Source organism: Nicotiana attenuata, chromosome 10 (genome assembly GCF_001879085.1).
Source record: "Nicotiana attenuata strain UT chromosome 10, NIATTr2, whole genome shotgun sequence".
Classification (NCBI taxonomy): Eukaryota; Viridiplantae; Streptophyta; class Magnoliopsida; order Solanales; family Solanaceae; genus Nicotiana; species Nicotiana attenuata.
In genome coordinates this window covers 34,513,115-34,535,735 of record NC_031998.1, presented here as the reverse complement: position 1 = coordinate 34,535,735, position 22,621 = coordinate 34,513,115, and the positions used below count along the sequence as shown (strand labels likewise).

General features: G+C 37.2%; 1 protein-coding gene across 4 annotated transcripts; it reads left to right on the top strand.

Annotated features, from left to right (window-relative positions):
• Nucleotides 350-22,459, top strand: LOC109233269 (E3 ubiquitin-protein ligase PRT6-like). Of its 4 annotated transcripts, none has more exons than XM_019399078.1 (19): nt 351-748; nt 2,871-3,986; nt 6,102-7,282; nt 7,432-7,572; nt 8,974-9,217; nt 9,327-10,034; nt 12,105-12,305; nt 12,443-13,104; nt 13,466-13,517; nt 13,601-14,204; nt 14,348-14,556; nt 14,650-15,185; nt 15,268-15,372; nt 15,453-15,519; nt 15,627-15,704; nt 18,970-19,038; nt 19,824-19,915; nt 20,012-20,140; nt 22,128-22,459. In XM_019399078.1, exons 1-17 carry the CDS (start codon nt 680-682, stop codon nt 19,896-19,898), a joined length of 6,117 nt encoding a protein of 2,038 aa, XP_019254623.1. In that variant the 5' UTR covers nt 351-679; the 3' UTR covers nt 19,899-19,915; nt 20,012-20,140; nt 22,128-22,459. The 4 variants fall into 4 exon arrangements, with proteins under 4 accessions (XP_019254626.1, XP_019254625.1, XP_019254623.1 ...); XM_019399079.1 differs by having other exon boundaries at nt 19,824-19,920; XM_019399081.1 differs by lacking the exons at nt 19,824-19,915; nt 20,012-20,140; nt 22,128-22,459 and adding an exon at nt 16,220-16,291 and having other exon boundaries at nt 350-748.

Below are 22,621 nucleotides of genomic sequence, written 5' to 3'. Positions count from 1 at the left end.
TTATCTGAATTGCTTCCATGCTTAGCTAGGTCATCTATTATTTTTAACTAAATAGAATCAATATATGTCATTTCAAGAGCTAATATTTTTTATTTTTTATTTTATAACTCAAATATATTATTTATTAAAATTTTTAAAAGTTATATTCATATATATACGCGTATCCTAACACTAGTTTACAAAAATTAAAAGTTAATAATAATAACATAGAAATTTTAACTAAACATTATGTCAAGAACAAAAGTGTATGCTTCGCATTTGCAAAAGATCATAGGAGTAGTAGTTGTTACAAGTCGCAAAGTTGTTGGCCTATTTGCTATTTCTATTATTATTAAGACCGTCTTTTATAGCCTTTCATTTTCTAAGACGAATTTCCAAAGGCTAAAGTCAAATAGTACTGCACATACGCAATTAGGCTTTATCCCAAAAAAATTAAAAAGAGTACTATTGCAGATCGTTCCAGAGCGATGACACTGTTGTTAAAATTTCCCAATTTTACAAATTAAAGTTCAGTGCTTTGAACTCTAATTTAAGGATCTGACGCTCTATATTTAGCTAGGTTTCAATATATTTGTAATTTGATAGTACAACTATTAAGTATAACTGACAGTGGTGTTTAGCCCTGGGGAGTCGAAATTGTGGAATTGTGAATTGTAATTGCACCGATTGGATTAGGTCAATGTTCCGAATGGAGATTGACTCATCGCCCGAGTCAAATACGCTCACTTTTCGGGACCGTATTCTTCAGGTAATCATATATTGGTTGTGTTTGAGGCTATTATAATTTACAAGATTCATTTTTTGATTCTATATTTGTTCTCTTTTTTGTTTTCTCGTTTTCGAATTAAGCTCTGCAGCAAGACAATGACCGGGGGTGGGGGGAGCAAAACATTCAAATGGACCTTTTTCATAGTTCTCAGTAAATTGACATGTCAGCTGACCAAATGTGCGAATATTTTTTAAACATTTGCATTGAGGTTATATGTTACTTAGAGTTTGCACCAGCTTATTTATCTGTAAGAAGAGGGAACAGGCAAAGACGAATCCACTATTTGAACTTTATGGGTTTGGGATTCTAGGACAACGACCTCAAGTGCTAGTTACCGGGTTCAAAATTTTAATATTTGTACATATCTAGTGAATGTCCTGACACATATTTAGGATTTGGGGAAAAGCTACTTTACATCCTTCTCTGGGAACAGACCGTGCAATATCATGGTCTACTGGGAGGACCCTATCTAAAGTAGGAGCAGTTTTTCTTAAATCCTATTCTTAAGTTGTTCAATAGAAGATCCAAAAACTGGTGTTGGATGAGAAGAAAATCATTCTCGTGTAGTTGGCCATAACAAATGGAACTTTTTGGCTGAAGCTGATTTACTATTAATCCTATGATTGAGAAAGTAAGGTAGTCTTTTACTTTGGAAATTGAAGGATGGCTACATGGAGGCAGGATTTTTGGTAGCCAAAAAGGAGAGTGTTAACTTAGGAGATTATTCGAAGAGTCTGCGTGCTTTTGAGGCTATATGGAGATTTAAATTGTTTGATGTACGAGTAGTTCTGCTATAAGGGGTCTTGACGTTTGACTAGGAGGAGCTTATGTTGTTGGACAAATGAATCAGATGGTTATCGATGGGCGGTGGAGTTTTCATAATGGTGATTGGTGAGTGGTAAGACAATTAAAGTAAGGATCTGCAGGTGAAAATGGGAGAAGCATATCTGTTATTTGATGATTTGAAGATAGATATAGAAGAAAGATTTTGGTTGGTAAAGTGAAAATGCATGACTCCATTGTCACTATTTAAGGTGTTATGTAAATGGTGATATGGTAAGGCTTAGAACTGATTTTTTAATGTTTGAAATTATTAGGGTCATAAATGGATAATTGTAATGAGGTCAGTAGTGGTCAGAGGCAAAAAAGAAGAAGAGTACCCTTGCTTAGAGACGGTCCTTTTCAGGTTGCATCACGGAGGATTCTAAGTTTTGAGGAAAAGGAACATAGACACAGTTACAGAATTTGCTGCTTTCTTCCCCTCTCTTTTCTCTTTTATGCTTTCATGTATTGAAAGTTCATTTTCCAAGAGATGCAATAATGGCCTACATGTTTTTATTGCGATGGTACTTGTTGCTCTCTTAGTACTTACCAAAAAAAAAGGTACTTGTTGCTCTCATAATATCTGCTGCCTTCTTGTTAGATGATATCGATCAATCGAGCAACTACGCCACAATCCCAAATTAGTTGGGTTCGGCTGTATGAATCCTCTATATTTGTTCCGCTCTATTCTCATTTCATTCCAATAGTTCTTTGTTCTTATTAGATGATATATTTAGGAAAAATAGTTTGGATATGTGTTGTGTATCTCTCGGAAACTGGCTCTTGAAGCACTAATGTTGGGACAACTCAAATGCTTCCTTATGGCTTTTGTGATTTTTATGGTTCAGAACTATGCTCGCCCTCTTCCCATTCTCAGAACTGTGCAGAATATCCCGTCGATCAACTATTGTTTTCCTTTCTTCCTTTGTTTATTGAGGGGGAGGGTGGTAGTTGGTTCTAGTTGGTGCTACTTTATTAACCCTAGTTGACTAGTTATTATATGTTTTAACTGTCGAGATTAAAAGGAAAATCATAAACAATGATGGGTATGTCGCATTTACCCTGATCTTTGATAGTAAATTCTGCCATTTCTAGATATTTTTGTATAGTGTGGAGGAATGACTATAAATAGGATAAGTGAACTGTGAGAATCAGAAAAGAAAAACAGATTTGATCTCTTGTTGATATTTTGTCTATACCCTATTTGTTCTTGGTTTAAGAAGCGGGAATTGTTTCTTTCAAATGGATCTTAACATCTAACCCCTTGTTCTCTTGTCAGAGGCTTGACAGTCTTGGAGTTCCTGCAGAGAATTTGGAACAACTAGAGCCTGGTTTAGTTGCTTATGTGAAGAGTAATAAGTCTCAAATGGGAGAGTTGGTCTCTGCACTTTTGCCTACTAATGAGGAGGCAATGGAGGTTATTACAGAACAGCAAATAGAGTCTCCAAAATCCACGGGCAGCTCAAGCATTAATGTTAAAGATTTATTCGGAGAAAGTATGAATTGGTTACAGTGGTTGATGTTTGACGGCGAACCAAGTAGAGCGCTGGAGCAACTGGCAGACACTGGTCAGCGTGGTGTTTGTGGGGCCGTTTGGGGTAACAATGACATTGCATATCGTTGCCGTACATGTGAGCATGATCCAACATGTGCAATTTGTGTTCCATGTTTCCAGAATGGGAACCACAAGGACCACGATTATTCTATCATTTATACAGGTGGGGGTTGCTGCGATTGTGGTGATGTTACTGCTTGGAAACGTGAAGGGTTCTGTTCCAAGCATAAAGGTGCTGAGCAGATACAACCTCTTCCAGAGGAGTTTGCAAACTCATTGGGGCCTGTACTTGATTTATTACTGTCTTCTTGGAGAAATAGGCTCCTATTTCCAGAAAGCGTCTCTGAGCAAAACCCAAGAGAAAATGATCATACTACTGAGCTCAAAACGGTTACAGATGAGTTGACATCTGCAGTGGTGGAGATGCTATTGAAGTTCTGTAAGCATAGTGAAAGTTTGCTTAGTTTTATCTCTAGGAGAGTATCTTCTTCAGCAGGGTTACTAGATATTCTGGTGAGGGCAGAGAGGTTCATGGTCACTGAAGAAAATGTCAAGAAGATTCATGAATTGCTATTGAAATTATTGGCCGAACCTCAATTTAAATATGAATTTGCAAAAGTATTTATGAGCTATTATCCAACTGTTGTGAATGAGGCAATAAGGGAATGTAATGATACGGTTTTCAACAAATATCCTCTACTATCAACATTCTCTGTGCAGATATTTACGGTGCCTACTTTGACCCCACGCCTTGTGAAGGAAATGAATCTTTTGCCCATGCTGTTGGGATGTTTAGGGGACATACTTGTGTCTTGCGCCGGAGAAGATGGTAAATTGCAGGTAATGCTCTATGCTTTCAATTTATCAATAAGCATGATTTGGATAATTATATTACATTAAGGATCATTGTTATTATTGTGCGAAATCTAAAGTTCTGATATAAGCATATTTAGATACTTGTTTTTTTCCCGATAAAAAACATATTTATATACTTGTTAAAAGATTTTTTTGAATCCTCTTTCCTTCTCCTTTTAGATGTGTGTAAAAATCTCCTTGTGTTGCTTATGTTACTAAGACGGGGAACCTTGGAATAGTAGTAAGAATTGCTGCCATTGACCAGAAGGTTATGGTTCAAGCCGTGGAAAGAGCCTCCTATAGAAATGCAAGAAGGCTGCGTATAATAGATCCAATATGGTCCGATCTTTCCTTGGACCCGCACATAACGGGATCCTGGTGCACTAAGCTGCCCTTTAGCTTATGTTACTAAATATGTTCTTCCTTGTTCTTGGATGGAGATGTATGTATGATTCCTCTGCAAAATTTTGTATATTAGGTGTAGACTTCTTTGGATATCACCTCGTAAATGCTCTAACTTTTCCTATGCATGGATAGATTAAGCTATAAATTACATCGAATATAGGAGTTGAAATGAAGTCATACAACATAACTTTTTTAGTAAGTCGGAATCAGAATACATAAAATTGTTTTAGTTTCTGCGATATGTAGACAAATGCGTGAAATGAAGGCCAATCACTCCTGCACTAGAATCTGTTCTCATCTTATTTGAATAGAATAGCCTTGAATGGCCAAGTTTGGTTTTGAATCTCGTGTGTTTTAGTTGACCTAACGTTCAAAAATAAATTTCTTTGGCCGGCTTTTTTCCTCCGTTGGTGGTTGGATCAACTTGCACAACTCGACTATTCTACTGAGTACCTCATACTCCCACTGGTTAATTGTGATTCTTTCTTTATATAGGGGGTTCCTTTTTCTTTAATGCATTGAACTTTATCCACTACTATCTTACTTAAAGAAATACCTTACGAGTTAAGAGAAGTATAACAGACACAACCATAATCAATAACGTAGAGGGTACTTTATTTATTTATTTACTTATTTATTTATTTAATTTCATCATATTTTGCCTTCTATATCTTTTATATACTTTTAGCATGTAATAGTTACCAATACAAGGAATATCGACTTCGGAGTAACTTTGCTACCAAAGCTTAGGCATATAGAAGAAATCACCTAGCTTTTTGCCTCTGTTGGGATTCGAGATAAGATCTCCCATGATCTTCATTCTAACTTTATCAACCAATAGGGACACTGTTGGCTGCGAAAATTTCTTCTCTGTTTCGACGACATAAGCAAAAAAAGCAATATCAGCTATAGTATTTAAACATATGAACTGCTAGATCATTTTTTCATGGGTCATTATATTTTTCCCAAGGTCAAATGCTCTTTAATGCAGCCATTAATGCTGTGTTTTTGAGTGTGAATAATTATGTATAGTCATAGTTTATTTGGCAATTCATTGTTTAATGAATTTTTGCCGAACACCTTTGTCAGATTATTCACCATTGGGGTTTCTGATGTACCTTGACCGAGTTTTTTTTTTGATAAGGGAAATACTTGACTAATTGATTAAGAGGAATTTCCAAGTGCTTCCGTCTTGGTTCTTTTCTCCTCTGTAGTGGAGTAAATGTTCTCCGTTGATGGCCGTCTTTAGCAGGTCATCTGAGCATAAATTGCGCTGGATGTAGTTTATCTGAAAGTTAATTGACGGTGGTTGGTATGTTGCTTCATAATCCATTTAAAAGAAACAATGAAGGAGAAATGTTCATGCTTGACAAAGGTGCTTGATAAAATTGTGCTCTTTTCTTAGGCTTACTTTTCGCCGATCAAACAAGGATGTCATCTGAAATATATGAACACTCAATATGAGTTTTATTTCTGGTGGACCTTAGGCTCTTTGCAAATGCAGAACTAGTTTGTTTTCTTTTCCTTTTCTTTCTTTTTACAGTTCTGTTCAGTGATGACATACCTAGTCTTGTTTGATTTTCTGCTCGTTTTGCCTAGGTTTTATGATATTGTCAGTTCGCATTTACTATTAGCTGTATTACCATATTTCTGTATTGCCAGCCATTGGTTTGCTGAGGTTGCTTGGTTATTCAGGTCATGAAATGGGCAAATTTGTATGAAACTACTCTCCGTGTGGTTGAAGATATTCGATTTGTCATGAGCCATTCTGCTGTACCCAGATATGTGACTCGTGATCGAAGAGATATATTGAGAACATGGATGAAACTACTGGCTTTTGTGCAAGGAATGAACCCACAAAAAAGAGAAACTGGTGTTCATGTAGAAGAAGAGGATGAGAATATGCATTTGCCTTTTGTTTTGGGTCATTCTATTGCAAATATTCATTCTCTTTTGGCGGGTGGTGCTTTCTCTATGAGTAGTGCAGAAGATGCTGATGATACTTTCTCCAATACACACACAGAAGATTTTGAAGACCAAGATAGCCAAAGACATGCAAAAGTGGGAAGGCTATCACAGGAAAGTTCTGTATGCAGTATGACTGGAAGGAGTCCACTAGAACATGCATCCAGGGCCCCTGAAGTAAAATCTGATAGTTTTCCAGTATCATCATCTGTTTTATGTTTAACATTCGAGTGCATAAAGGCCATTGAAAATTGGCTGGTAGTCGATAACTCTTTGGGACCTCTCCTTCAGATATTATGTCCAAAAACAAGTTCTACTCCTGGCAATAATTTCTCCGTGTTTAAAAAGACACTTTCAAAGTTTAGAAGAGGCAGAGAAATCCTCAAGTCACAGAATCCTCCTTCAAATGGCGTTAGACTCTCGACTTCTGCTGAAGGTTCTAATAAAGAATATTCTTATCCTTCCTGGAATGGTGGCACTACCTTGGATTCTGGCCAAAGTTCCGGCCGAGAAGCAGCTTGCCTTGGTGGTCATGATGCCGGTATGCTGGAAGGAGATCATGCATCTGAATTAGAAGCTCTCCGGTTGCTGAGTTTGTCTGATTGGCCTGATATAGTATATAAAGTTAGTTTGCAGGATATATCTGTTCACATTCCATTGCACCGATTACTTTCGATGGTTTTACAGAAGGCACTAGGAAAATGTTATGGGGAGACTGCACAACCAGCTTCTATCCCTTGTGATTTTTTTGGATATATTCTGGGAGGCTACCACCCACATGGGTTTTCTGCCTTCATTATGGAACACACTCTTCGGATTAGGGTGTTTTGTGCTCAGGTTCATGCTGGAATGTGGCGTAAGAATGGTGATGCGGCCATATTATCCTGTGAGTGCTATCGCTCTGTTCGCTGGTACGTAAATGGTTCAATGTGCATCTTTATACATGGCCGTACAATGTAGAATAAGGAATTTCTTTTGTTATGCTAATCTATATGAGATTTAATCTTTAAAGATTCCTCAGATAGTTTTTAACCATTCTTCTTCTGAACTTTTTGTGCAGGTCTGAGCAGGGTCTGGAACTTGACCTCTTTCTGCTTCAATGCTGTGCTGCACTAGCCCCTGCTGATCTATTTATTAATAGAATCTTAGAACGTTTTGAGCTATCAAATTACTTATCCTTCAATCTTGAACGCCCTAGTGAGTATGTCTCACATTTCCTTTTCTTTCCTAGACGACTTCCATTTTTCATTCACTATGTGTTTGCTTCAGCGGATTAAATATATAGCACTCTTTTCTTTAATTAATGATTTAGTCTTAAAGTACACCATCAGTACATATGGATGATCTTGACACTTAGATTGGTCATTGTCAGAATAATCATATTCCATAATTTGTTCTTAATTGTACAAAAGTAATACTTGTGATTAATACTGGTCCTTTCAATTAGTCTTGTTAAGTGATATACACATTTATCATATGTTTAACAGTGGTTAGATCCTTATAGAAAGAAATGCTTGATTAGTTACATCTTTCCGAACATTTTTTAGCAACAATTCCATTTTGGAAAAGAGGTAGTGAAAAATGTCGATGGTTTTATATATTTTGAGATTTTCTGATGATAGTTTTGCTCTTGAGAATAAATTATTCTGATGGCTTTTTCTATTAAATATTTACATGACATGTGTTACTGAGTCGCATGTAATCTTCCAGATTTTTTGGTATTTCCTTACTATTACTAAAAAGCACAAAAAGAAAATAACCCAAGAAATGATAGAAGAGTCACTGATCTTGTTAAAATTTGTAATTTTTATAGTCTCACTGGAGCCAAAGATGTTAAATTGCGTCTTATTTCATGAATCATGGCAGAGGTGTCTGCACAAATCTGGATATCCTGAAACTTAAACAAATAAGATCAGAAAGAAGATTGGATAATAGCTAGGGACATGTTTTTTATATTTAACTTCTCCCTTGAAGAGAGTGTGTGTGTGTGGGGCGGGGGAGGGGTTAGACATTGTCCCCTACCTTGGATATTAATATCAAAAGATGAAATACATAAAGGAGGGGGAGGCGATAAGGTACCCCGTATGCTATTTTATAGTTGAACCTACTCAACTCTTTTCACTGTGAGTACCTTACAAATATTTCTAAATTCATGCCTATAGTGATCATTATACATGTCGGGAAAAAATGTATAGGGATGTGTCTGACATCTAAGAATAGTGTCATCCTTGCATTCACATGACTTTGACGAGTCAATCAAAAAAGAAACCCCTTTTAAGATCATTAGCTGCAGGATTTTTGGTTGCTTATTAGAGAACAACGGGAGTTTGAGTTTGTATAGGGGTTCTTAGTTGCTATATACTCTTTGAGTTGATTGATGGTCCCTTCATTGAGGCTATTGCTGGACATAAATTGGCTAATATTCGGTTAACTGGACTTGAATTTTGATTGACATGAGATCTGCACCGTATGTTTTTGCTTCATAGTGTATCTTGTTGTATATGTTCTGTATTGATAATGTGTGATGCTTTGGGATCTCACAAGTACTTTTTCCATGCATCTAATACTTGCTCTATCTAATACCATTTGCCATTCTTCTCAGGTATGAACCGGCTTTAGTTCAAGAGATGCTTACTCTAATTATTCAAATAGTGAAAGAACGACGGTTTTGTGGGCTAACCTCGAGTGGGTGTTTGCAAAGAGAGTTGGTGTATAGACTATCAATTGGTGATGCCACTCATAGTCAGTTGGTGAAGTCTCTTCCTCGTGACCTCTCCAAGATTGATAAATTTCAGGAAGTTTTGGACAGAATAGCGATGTATTCAAATCCCTCTGGCATGAATCAGGTTTATGTCTAACATTTTGTTTATTCTTTAACCCTTGTACATTTCCAAAGGAAATCAATCTGATCATTTTGTTATCCTGTGATGTCCACTAATTCCTTATCTATCACAGGGTATGTACAAACTGCGGTTAGCCTATTGGAAGGAACTGGATCTGTACCATCCTCGTTGGAGTTCAAGGGACTTGCAAGTAGCTGAAGAAAGATATATGCGTTTCTGTAATGCATCAGCTTTGACCACTCAGCTTCCAGGATGGAGCATGATTTATCAACCTCTTAGTCGAATAGCTGAAGTAGCTACCTGTAGGACGATCCTCCAAATTATCCGCACAGTTGTATCTTATGCTGCTTTTTCTGATAAATCAAATGCTTCACGTGCTCCAGATGGTGTTCTGTTAACATCACTGCATTTGCTGTCGCTAGCATTGGATATTTGTTATGCACATAGGGAATCTGGTGAACGTTCTTGCTTTGAGGGTGATGTTGTTCCTATTTTAGCACTAGCTTGTGAAGAAATATCAGTGGGTAGATTTGGTGATCAGAGCTTGCTGTCTCTACTTGTTTTCTTAATGAGGAAACATAAGAAAGTAAATGACTTTGTGGAAGCTGGAATGTTTAATCTGTCATCATTGATTGAAAGTCTCCTGAAGAAATTTGCTGAACTACAACCCGAATGCATGGACAAACTGCAAGACCTTGCTCCGGAAGTGGTCAATCAATTATCTCGATCCTTTCCAAGTGATGATACTAATAGCTTCAGATCATTTTCAGACAGTGATAAGCGTAAGGCTAAAGCTCGAGAGAGACAAGCTGCTATACTGGTGAGATTACACAAGAGAAAGTTAATGATATGTTGTTCAATTTGCTAAATATGGCCTGTTCAAAAAATAATTTGGTAGATATGGATAGTCTGTTTTCAGCTCTCTAGGCAATTAGCGGCAAGTTGTTGATTTTGCTGCTCTGTTGTGTCGACTGTTTGCTATGCATGTCAAGACTTGAGAATTGAAAATTCCTTCCTTGGCATACGGGGGAGGGATAGCCTAATGGTAAAGACCCACATCCAACCATAAGGTTTGGGGTTCGAGTCACATGCAACTGTTGGACTTCTAGGTAGGGGGTTTGGGTGGTAGTGGACGGTACCAAATCAAAAAATAATTATCCTTATCTGGCATACAGGTTTTGGCAATCTCCACATTAAATTCTACATGCTTGGTCAAAGCAATTTTCGTTTTTGTCTAATAGCAGTATTTAAAAAAAATACATGTTTGGTATAAAAATCTTTATGTACCAGAAAAGGATAATGTTAGTGGAATGAAAATAATAGGGTAAACTAACATCCCTCTAGTTACAATCACAAAAATACATTCTCTATTGTCTAAAATCACAATCTTCCCCGTTAGTGATTTGGCTGGTGGAGTTAACTTTGAGTCTATTGACTACGTTATGCCTTACCTGGACTATAGGCGTATTATGTTCAGAATAATATTTATTTTTTCAAGTAAAATTATAAGCTAAAAATTCTTCAGTTGATTAGTGAAGGTATCTGTTTTCTTAACTCAGAAAAGTGTATCGACATTTTTTGTGTCAATATGTGTAATTACAATGACCAAATGAAAAATAATACAACTTAGTATTAATGACAAAGCATTCCTACTTAATGTAGGTTATGCTATAATTGCTGCTACTGAGAATATTCTGCCTCACACCTGTTCAGGGCAAGAAACCTATTCCATTCCACATGAAGTAGGAGACCTAACTTTATCCTGCAATACTACAGTGCATATACTCCGGAGGAGGAGGATGGTGACCTAGCAAACTCTACCTTCTTTAGTATTATCACAGCCGCATAATTTAATTAACAAAAGTTCTCCCAAACTGCAAAACATCCTTCTAGGATTCGAAACAGGCAATTGTAATATTTTTTAGATGAACAGGCAATTGTAATTGTTATTATATCCGTGTCTATGACTTGCTGCTTTATACACCGCGAAGGATAACACTGGAACAATACTTTCCTCCATGATATCTTGAACAAGTCATTAGTGTTAAGTCTACCATGGAATGTTGGAGGCCCAAAATTATTTATATCATGGAGGGAATTATTGTTCCAGATAAGAACCTAAGCGTGTGGCTTCATGGTCAATGAAAGGGGAGGAGAACCATGAGTCTCAAGTTCAAGTCCCGCGAAGGCAAAAAGCACTAAGTTTCTACTTTCCATCAGTCCAAGCCTTGGTGGATAGAGTTACCTGGTACCTGTTGGTGGTGGGAGGTAGCAGGTATCTCGTGATATTAATCAAGGTGTGTGCAAGCTGGTCCGGACATCATGATTATAAAAAGGGTAGTTTCTTCCCATTTGCCTAAGTCTTGGTGGCAAGAGTTACCCTGTATCTGTGCTGGTGGGAGATAGCAGGTACCCTGTGAAATTGTCGAGGTGTATGCGCAACTGGCCTGGAAACTAACATCAATTTTAATAAAAGAGAGTATTTCCGAATAAAGGAAGACAGTTGGATACCTGTTTGAACTTACATATTACCAAATATGGTAACAAACATGTACACGTATTTCCTATTTATTAACATGCACTGGCCCCATAAAAAAGCTCCTTGGCGCTAAAAAGAATCAAGTGGTGCAATTTAGTTTTCTCCCTAAAGTTGAAGCTAGCCTTGCTTTTCCTCTATATATGAAACATAGATTTAGAGAATTGCACAACATATCATAGATTTGAATGTTGTTTGTGTCATTGTCATTCTGATGCATACTTCTGTTGCGCTATGTTGCCATACCATAGTAGAACTAGAGAAAACTTAATCTCTCTGTTTTTAGTTAATAGTACAGGGAGAATCTGGTTTGACTCGGTCACTTTCTCAATCTACTCCATGCCTACTTTACAGGAGAAGATGAGGGCCCAACAATCCAAGTTCTTAGCAAGCATTGATACCACAGCAGATGCTGCTGCAGATGATTCTAAACGTGGTAAAGAGTTATGCAATTCGGATGATAGACCTAGATCTGAAGAGGCTACTCCTGTGATTTGCTCTCTTTGCCATGACCCAAATTCTAAAAGCCCTGTATCTTACCTAGTTCTTCTTCAGGTAGGTGGCCCTATTTTATGTGTTGATATCATTGTCTTCTACTTGGATATGACTGGTGATTTATCTGATTATTGAATGTTAATTTATCCTCCTGATAAAGTGAACGATACTCATTTCATCTTGATTCCTGATATAAGAAATCCAGGCTTCTCAGTTTCACCAACAAAGGTCCTCCTTCATGGGAACAAACTCGCCGCTCTGGGAAAGAGCCCATGTCTTGTGCCAAAAAAATGAAAGACATTTTATCTGAAAGGAGCAATCTCTCAAGAAGTTCAGAAATTATTTCATCGACTTGGTTAATGCAATTAATCCAAAATGAAGTAAATGAGCTTGCTTTAGAAGGACAACCTAATGAAGTGGAAGCATTTGTGGAATATATCAAGGCAAAATTCCCCTCAATGAAGAACATTCAACCTCCTTGTGTATCAAGCATTGTAAAGAAAAAGACAGTCTCTTCCTTTGAGATGCTAGAAGAACACATGTACTCGTTGATTCGGGAAGAAATGGATGTTAACTCATGGAACTGGGATCCTTTGAAAAATGATAAGAAGCTCTCAGCATTGGGTGGTAGTAGGCGTGCTGCGTCACTTTTGCTTGGAAGATACATTTCTGCTCTTTCAAGAGAACATAGTCCTTCTGGGTCGGTGAATAGCCACAAAGCACAACTTGAGTCAAGTATGGTGCGTCCAGCATATGATGGATTTGGTCCGTCAGATTGTGACGGGGTATATCTTTCATCCTGTGGTCATGCGGTGCATCAGGGATGTCTTGACCGCTATTTATCTTCGCTAAAGGAAAGGTACTAATTTCCTAACCAAAAAAGTGGGTGGGTGCCTTGTAAGTTTTTTTATTCCTTGCTTTTGTTGTACTTCTGAGGCTGTCTTGTCTGATCATTGAAGTGAATGTCCTAAGCCATTATCAATCTTTGCTGTTCTTTATTTTTCTGATTTGGCGAAATTCAATTTCTCTGTGTCACTGGGTTGTTTTCCTATCACTGATCTTGTATTTTAGTCTACTTTATTCTAGTATTTCCTTCTCAAACTTAAAAAGGTTACTTTATGTTAGACTTACTATGCGGGATGTATTATTGTGCTCCTTAGTTGGCCTTCCGTCCAATTCCTCAAGTTTAGAGCAGTAATTGGCTCATAACTTTTACGCAGGTATACCAGAAGACTAGTTATCGAAGGAGGTCATATTGTAAACCCGGATCAGGTTCGGAAACTCCTTTATATTCTTCTTCTCTGCTCTCTTATGCAGTGAATTGCTAAATTATTGTCATTTATTCATTTTTTCAGGGGGAGTTCCTCTGTCCTGTATGCCGTGGACTTGCCAACTCAGTGCTGCCAGCATTACCTGGAGACACTAAAAGGTCGACACAGTCTGTTTCAACTGGTCCATCAGATGCTGTAGGCCTTTCAGCACTTCGTTTTCAAGAAGCTTTATTTCTCCTGCAAAGCGCAGCTGATGTTGCTGGAAGTAAAGAGATTCTACACAGTTTTCCACTTCAGCAATTTGGGCAGATGAGAATAAATCTTGAATCTGTGGTTGGGGTATTATGTGAAATGTATTTCCCAGACAAGGATAAGATTTCAGAATCTGGTAGGCTTAGTCATTCTCTGATCTTGTTTGACATACTCAAGTACTCGCTTGTATCAACAGAAATTGCTGCTCGATCTGTGAAGACTTCTTTAGCTCCAAACTACAGCCTTGATGCCCTATACAAAGAACTCAAAGCTTCAAACTGTTTTATATTAGCCTTGTTACTAAGTATTGTACAAAGCACACGGACAAAGAATTCACTTACTGTCCTGTTGAGGTTAAGAGGTATTCAGTTGTTTGCAGAGTCTATATGCTCAGGCACTTCTGCAGATGAGCCTCCAGACGGTCCATCTGTTGGAGGTACAGTTCCTGCTCCATAAGTTGCTTTTTATGATTCTATTATTTTGTAAAGGATAAAGCTGAGATTCTGGGAACATGAATATAGTGGTAATTGATGTCGGGGGAATCTAGAAGCAGTTTATGATTGTTGGTGTGCTTTGCAGGTAATATGCAAGACATTTTGGAATATTCTGAAACAGAATTACAGTACCCCGATATTCAGTTCTGGAAACGAGCTTCTGATCCAGTTCTTGCACATGATGCTTTTTCATCATTAATGTGGGTGTTATATTGCCTTCCGAGCCCATTTCTGTCGTGCGAGGAATCATTCTTGTCTCTTGTTCATCTTTTCTATGTTGTCACTATCACTCAGGTTATTGCAAATTTTCTTCGTCCAATCGTTATCTTTGTTACAGATTAGGTCTTTTGTGCTTGATTGGTGCTAAGTCATTTCTTTTCTTTTCAGATTATAATTACCTATTGCAGAAAGCGGCAAACTAGTTTGACCGAGTCAGGAGGCAGTGATTCTCTGGTTACTGACGTCTACAGAATAATGGAGGAATATGGAGTTGCTTATAAATATTTTGATTCTAATCATATTGAAACTTGTGACATCAAAGATGCAATTCGTAGCCAGAGTTTTCCTTATTTAAGAAGATGTGCATTATTGTGGAAACTGATTCGTTCTTCTATATCAGAACCATTTAGTGACGGGAATAACGTATTAGATGGATTACCATATTCCATGGCTGAAACAATGGAATGTGGTGAAAAAATTGCAGATGAGTTCACTGAGATTGAAAAATTGGAAAAGTTATTTAAGATTCCCCAACTTGATGATGTTATTAATGATAACATAATACGTTTTGTGGTTCCAAGATGGTTGCATCGTTTCTCCAAGCAGTTTGACGCTCATAGTCTAAAGAGTGTTTTGTATTCTACCCCTGCTGTCCCATTTAAGCTGATGCTTTTGCCTCATCTTTACCAGGACCTCTTACAGAGGTTGGTATATACATGCTTACATACATTATTTGACTTGTCTAAACTATCTTTTTATAACCCTGGAATGTTCTGCTACTTTCAGGTATATTAAACAGCACTGTCCAGACTGTGGAGTTGTACAGGAGGAGCCTGCATTGTGCTTGCTGTGTGGTAAACTGTGCTCTCCGAATTGGAAGTCATGTTGCGGGTACAAATGCAGTTGCAGTGCATCTTTCTTTTATTCTTCTAGTAGTCCCTGAAATTCTGTTTGACATTTGATTTCGTCAGGGAAAGTGGGTGCCAAACACATGCAATGGTTTGTGGAGCGGGTACTGGGGTGTTCTTATTAGTCAGAGTAAGTGTTATTTCCTTTTTGTCTTGTTTATTTGTCTTGATCTTTCTGATGCAATATACCGTCTTTTAGGGCAAGTAGAATGACTTATGATTGTCCTTTCACTACAGAAAACCACAATATTGCTTCAAAAATCCGCTCATCAGGCATTATGGCCTTCCCCATACTTGGACGCATTTGGTGAAGAGGTAAGTCAGTGGTTTAGCTATCCTTGCATAGTGTAAAAGGACTTGGATTGCACACGGTTAGTGTTTAGTTAACATCAATCTTTTTTTCTTCATCTACATTCTTAAGAATATGGAGGAAGGGAGAAAATAGACTGTTTCACCCAAGGAGAAAGCACTGAAAGTCTCAAGAAAGTCCTCCCAAATTGGAGTCAATTCAGTAAGGCACCAAAGTTATTGACCGTGCTTTTCTCCACAAACTGAAGAAAGTAGAGTTGGAACTGGTCATAAATGGTCGCCTCTTTGTAGCCATCTGCTGACAAGTCACTTTTCATATTGACCAAAAGGATGTTTCCAATCACCATCCCCTTTTTCTTCCGTCTTTCGCAATGCCAAACTCTCTCTCTCTCTCTCTCTCTCTCTCCATACATCCATATATATATATATATGTGTGTGTGTGTGTGTGTGTGTGTATATATATATATGTATATACAACCTGACATCCATCTTCTTCTGCTGCTTCTCTGTGTTGTCGCCAGTGAATATATCAACTTTGGTTTGGGGGTATGGATCCAGCTCATAGCAGAAGAAAGACTTTGCTTCACACGTTGGTAGCAATATCTTCTTTTCACTCGAAGATTTGGAACAGCTATTTTGGGTTCTATTCCTTTATTTCATCTTCCATCTTTTTCTTTTTGGGGCTATGTTGGAGCTTAGATTTAGGTGGTGAAGAACGGGAAAAGTGATTTTTTTATAAGATGATGATAGGATACTCTCCGACCACTCCAAAGAAGTTTCTAAAATCCTGGGGAAAAACTAACATGAATTTGAAACGTGGTATTTGTGTAAAATTGATATATAAAATGTTCTAATTGAGCAGCCCTGAGTTCAGTAATTTTCGAAGGCCTTTTTGTGCTCTCATGGTGGGCTTGGATCAGTGTTGTCAAAGGCGCGCTTAAGCCCTCAAGCGAGGCTCAAAACATGTTGAGCGCTTCCCCTCGCTTTGTGGGCGCTTTAGTGTTGCATCAAGGCTCTAAGGCATACTTTTTTTCCTTGCCAATGAGTAATTCTTAACAGACGACATTAAACTATTGATATTTCACTTTATCGTTTTTTTTTTTTCAATTTCTTTGTCCATATATTTGCTATTCATGCTGATAATTATTTGTCTTGGATTACATATACATATTTTTACTTTTTTCTCCGGTTGCGCCTTTTTTCATTAAAGCCCACGCTTTATTGAGCTTTGCGCTTAAAGCCCCAACGAACCTTAGAGCTTTCTTGCACTGTTCGCCTTTGATAACACTGGCTTGGATATAATTATCTTTCTTTTTATTGCTTCTTACTTGAGATTTTGCTACAAAGTGGGATAGACAATCAAGTAATTCATATCCTTCTTATAACCAGTTTGTTTTGGGCTTTAATTTTTAAAGTTGAATTGTGGGTCATGCATTTATTCAAATTAGAGCTAAATCTTTCAACTGATGGAGCACTAATTGTTAGAGGTTTAAAAGGCCACCTATTGGACCTCTTGCTACCTAATAACCAGTTTTGTAAGAAAAGGTTTTACTTGTCAAAAAAGGGGAGGGGTGTATAAGAATAGTGTTAACACATGGTTTGATGTTCTAATATTGATCAAAGCTTCAAGAACAATGATGTTCCATGGTTCATTCTACCCATTAGTATTCCTCATACAGCTAACTGTAATTTGCTTGTAAAAGATTAGTTCCTATCCTATAGGACATGCTTGGGTACATACTTGGCTTGTTCCCTTTCTTTCCTTTCAGCTCCTTCCCCCTAGTTTATATCATTATTTCCATTCTTCACGTATTTTGTGTTCCACAATGTTTCTGGCACTAATGTCAGAAGCTTTTTAACAGTCATGTATTATGTACACGTAAGTTGCACGGTGCAAATATAACAGTGCAAAAATATAGACATATTATTTTTAAAACTGTGTATACTTCCTTTATGAAATGCTATTGTATTTCCCTCTTGGTGTTGTCCCAAAATGTATCCACTTTTTGATGAATGGCTTTCCTAGCTCCTGTCAATGTTCTTTACCTATGATATTACCGAAACATGGATCCTCTACCTCTCTCCTTGGAATAGCAGCTTATTCTTGCTTGCCTAGGCTCTTATCTCTTTTGACCTATCAAGATAGATAGGCTATCTATAGTATATGAATAAATGTATAAGTTCATCAACAAGCTGTCTTTATCTCCACTTCTATTCACTATTTCCACTTAGAAACCCTCTGTGTTTGTATACGATAAAAATTTGGACTGTTGCCTTGTCAAATTTGCGCAGCTTATTTGGGAAGAAGATTGATCTTTGATATATAAAATATGGCTCACTCTTTCTTCAATCGGGTTTCTGTGGTTCAGTAATAGATGTACTGCAAATAATTGGACTGTTGCTTAGTAGTCATATTAAGATTCAGCTCATCTATCTAGACGTCAATTTTGCAAATCATAGACCAATTGCCAGATGTAAAATAGTATTGTTGAAAGGAAAAATGGAAAGTTCGCAAATAAATAAACATCTGAAACTTCTCTTGAAGGGCCAAACCTTGTAAATACAGTATTAGTCTTTCAGATAAATTCCTTGGGAATTACAGAGTCTGACAGGACTAGTGCATGCTTAAGCACGTTATGAAAATACCATACAACTGAAAATTGACAAACTTAAAAATGTGGAAGTGGAGTACCATGGAAGATGTATAGGAGTAAAAGAACTACACCAAAAAAAAGAAGAAGATGAAAGTCAAAATAGCACAGCACTCAAACATGTGAAGGATTAGAGATGCAAAAGCATCAAGTGGCAGTTTAGGTTCTATTTCAAAGGTTGCCCGCTATTTTGAACCGCCAAGCTCAAAATAAAATCTGGAACAATCTTGTTATGTACTTTTTTTTATGTGAAGAGAAGTTTCTTTCTAAGTTTCTTGTACCCTCAAATCATCTTCAACTTTTTTGTTTTTGTTATGTATTTATTTATTTAGTTCTATATTTTGAGTCAAAAAGTGAGAAGAAATGGGTCTCAGTCAAATTCATGTTAGGAAATGTCTCCAAAGTATCCAATTTGTGACAGTCCAACTTAATCTGTCATAAGATATCTCTAAGGATCTGAAGGATAAGTGGTTTTTTTCCAGCTTGTTTTGTATTTCCTTCTTTTGTGGGTCAATTATTTTCAATCCTTGTCGAGACTAGTGTGGATGGATATACATGTGCAGTGCTATGGAATTTGGTGTTTATCACTTGGATCTTAAACTTTCTCTTTATACTTGCAGGATAGCGAAATGCATCGTGGGAAGCCATTGTATCTAAATGAGGAACGCTATGCTGCCTTAACTCATATGGTATAGAAAGAACTTTGCATAATTTAATGCGGTGACTGAGTTTCTATTGTTGTACTATTTGTTAGGTGGTCTGATTAATGTCCTTGGAGGTAGTTCCTCTTATTGTGCTATTTTTTAGGTGGCCTTTTTTATGTCCTTGGAGATAAAGCAAGACAATGGGTTAAAAAAAAAGACCCGTCTATGGAGGAAAAGAGAAATAGAGAATCTTCCTTCTCTGATTATTATGGATTTAACAGAAAAAACTGTTGAAGGAACCGAAAGTAGTAGTATGGCTTAAGCTAGAGTTAATTATGTACTCCATGTGCACCTCTGAGCTTTTAAATGTCTTAAAGTGCAAACAGTTAGCCACTGCTTAGGGACCTCATTTTGCTTAGACGGTTAAATGCGCTTTCATACATATATAATGTACTGAAATTGAGCAGGTAAGACGTTAAGAGCCATTTTTTCTCGTTTCATAACGTTCATGGTTCTCTACTGCCAAATGTGCCTAAACTAGACTTATAGTAATTGCATGTCTTGTACTGTGTTGTCTTCTAATATTTTTTTACTTTTTCTTATTCCCCTTCTCTCTATCAGTTGTCCTCTTCTTTGATGTTAGTAACTACCATGATTATCTCATCATAGCAAGGAAGTTTTGTCTTGTACTTCTGAGTTCTGAAATCTAAATGAGCATAGCTATTGCTTTAAATCTGGCGCTTTTCTCTGAGAGACATTGGATCATATTTATCTTTATTCCATACCTCTAGTTATAGCAGCTTGCTAATTTATTTGAATCAACTATTTAGGTGGCTTCTCATGGACTGGATCGTAGTTCAAAGGTGCTTCGTCAGACGAATATTGGCACTTTTTTCATGCTTTAGTTCGACTGTTTCGTAAGGTCTGGTAAAGGTCGTTTCATGATCGCCATATTCGGTATATTTGTCTTTACTTACTGACAGGTAGTTTATCTTTATTCTTATCTTGACTCTTGCAGGTTAACTAGGTCCCAGGAATTAGTCAAAGATGGTAAAAAGTTATCAGCTGTCTGGTTCTGAGTTTTGGCTCAGACACAGCATGTCCAATGTTCTGCGGTCTGCTACTGTCTAATATACAGATTATCGAGGTTAGTCTATAATTTTGACGTTTTCCTATTCTGAGAAATGTTCGCTTCAGACGTAATCCAATGTGTGAATAGATCAGTTTCATTTGCTTGTCTTGGAAGCAGGGTTCTCCAGACAGTTCCTTTTTGTGATTATTCGTGATTAATGGTTCTTATATTCCTTTTTTTGGTACAAAGTTAATTTATTTTTCCTGATATTTCAGTTAACACTGTTAATGAAGTGCCTGAGCTAAAAAAACTTAAGGTGAAGTGCCTTAAGCCATGTTAGTGAAGTGGCTGAGATTTTAAAAAATGGTTTCCAACAAATGAACTCCAGACTTGGCACGAAAATTCTAGGTGGAGGCTCAAAATTGGTCAATGAGATTTTACAATAAACAATGCAATCTTGGGCAAGGACAGGCATTCTATTGGGATTTTCTGCATAGTAGGGCATTCTAGGAGCCCTCGTGGAAAAATCAGAGGTCTTAGACCAACTTGATTCTAAGTACAGGGATATTTGGCATCCTTGTCTGTGACTGTTAGGTCCAAGTTTTACATGATTTTAGCGGGTACTGGTTTCAGATAGTGTTTGCCAGAAGTCTTCTTATTTTGGTTTAGTTTGGTTAGAGTTTGCATGTCAATTTAAGGATAAGAGTGAGATTTAGAGAACATTTAATTTTAGAGGCCCCCAGTTTTATCTTAAGAGAGAAATTATTGGGTATTGGGATGAAATGGGCCAAATAGATGTTTTCCTTTTGAGGTTTCATATGAGGACCAAAAGATATGATTAAAAATCTATACAAATAGCTTTATTCCTGGTTTATTTTTACTAATCCACATGGATTTTTTTTTGGGGGGTGGGGTGGGGTTGGGGGTGAGGGTTATTAGATCTTTAAATTTGCAGTTCTCTTGGAAATCTTTAGCCATCCAAAACTCTAGTGTATGAATTAACCTGTGAAATCTGATTAAAATGACTGGACTACGCTGCATCAGCCCCTCTGTTCCTTTTCCTAAACTGATGGTAAAAATTTGAATAGCTTGAAGTAACATATTTCTTTTCATTCCTCCGCACACCACACCCCTCCCCCCAACCCCCCCAACCCCCAACCCCGGTAAGCCAAAAAATATGCTAGCCTTAAGTTCTGTTATGTTAGTTTTTAGTATTTAATCATCTATATAGTTGAGCTAGACGAGTGTCCTCAAATCTGATTTTTTTGTTTGCATCTGGTTTCCAAGGCAGTCCAAGTAAGCATTTAATTCTTTGCCATTTTATTCCCTATGTTCCAAAATCATTATCCAATTTGCTTAGTAATAGTTAAAGAAAACTGAAATTTCTGAATGATAGTTGGACAGGTAATCAAAATGAAGTTGCATAGTTTCCGCGCAGGGTATTGCCCGGCAGGGTAACGATAGCTGATATGTTATGCATTCAAGATGAGTTTGCAATATTACAATCTAATCTGATGTTTCACTAGATTTAATTTAGTTTTCGGAATCTTAATCAAAGCATAATAGTTAAAAATCAGAAAGGTTTAACACGGAAAATTACTAATAGAAGACGTCTAGAATAACTTTGTTAAGTTGAGCTGAACTTGGTGATAGACATGCTGCTAGATAAAAAGAAACAAAAACAACATTGACCTGCTAAGTATCTCTCCACTTTCATTCATGTGTGGGTGGGATGGACCTGTCTCATTGCCATCCCATCCCACATTCATGTTGCAGTCTCTACTGCTGCTTCTGCATTGAGATTTTCTGCTAAAAAATGTTACAAAATGTTGTTGCGAAAAGTTTCTTAGTGCCTCCCTCTGATTCTTCTTTTGTTCTGACTGTCTACCTTACTGCAACTTGCAAGCACCTGATCAATCCAGTCATTATTTTTTCCTGTGTTACTTTGTTCTCGTCTTCTTTTCTTCACAAGGAAATAGAAAAAAATCCCTTGATGGTTCAGATTTGCTAATTTATGGCATGTTTAGCGTAGTTATTTTGCTAACATATAAACATGTGGCAGATAAATAGGCTTGACATCTGCGGCAGAGAAGTAGGATTTGCTTTTACCGGAAAGGGATGGTTTGTAGCCCATGAAAGTGACTTTGGTGGAGCGGCTGATTATCACACATTGCTGTACAGAGATTGTAAATATATGTCGTGTTCTATTGTTGTTTTGATCCATTGAACTGGTTTCCTAAAGGTGTAAATTATAGTCTAAGTAGGTATATGGATTATTAATATGATATCCTTCCCCCTCCTCGCCAACCCCCTTCTGACTACTGTGAAAATGTAGATTCAGACGTAATTAACAATATGTTGAAAAGCGATGATAGGTTTTGAGTTTTTCTTTGATCTTTCTCAGCTTACTTCTGCACTGTCCTCCAGCTTCAACCAATTTATCTGCCTTACCTCTGAACCTTATTAAAAAGATCTCTTTATGTTCCTTGATCCAATGAGCTCTGTCTCAGATACGTTTTGGAGAACTAATTTCACACATGAACACTGAATCTAATT

Coding starts and splice junctions, on each gene's coding strand:
- LOC109233269 (XM_019399078.1), top strand. CDS start 680: ATGTTCCGAATGGAGATTGACTCATCGCCCGAGTCAAATACGCTCACT. Junction 3,987..6,101: donor GAGAAGATGGTAAATTGCAG/GTAATGCTCTAT, acceptor TTGGTTATTCAG/GTCATGAAATGGGCAAATTT. Junction 15,373..15,452: donor AATTGGAAGTCATGTTGCGG/GTACAAATGCAG, acceptor TGATTTCGTCAG/GGAAAGTGGGTGCCAAACAC.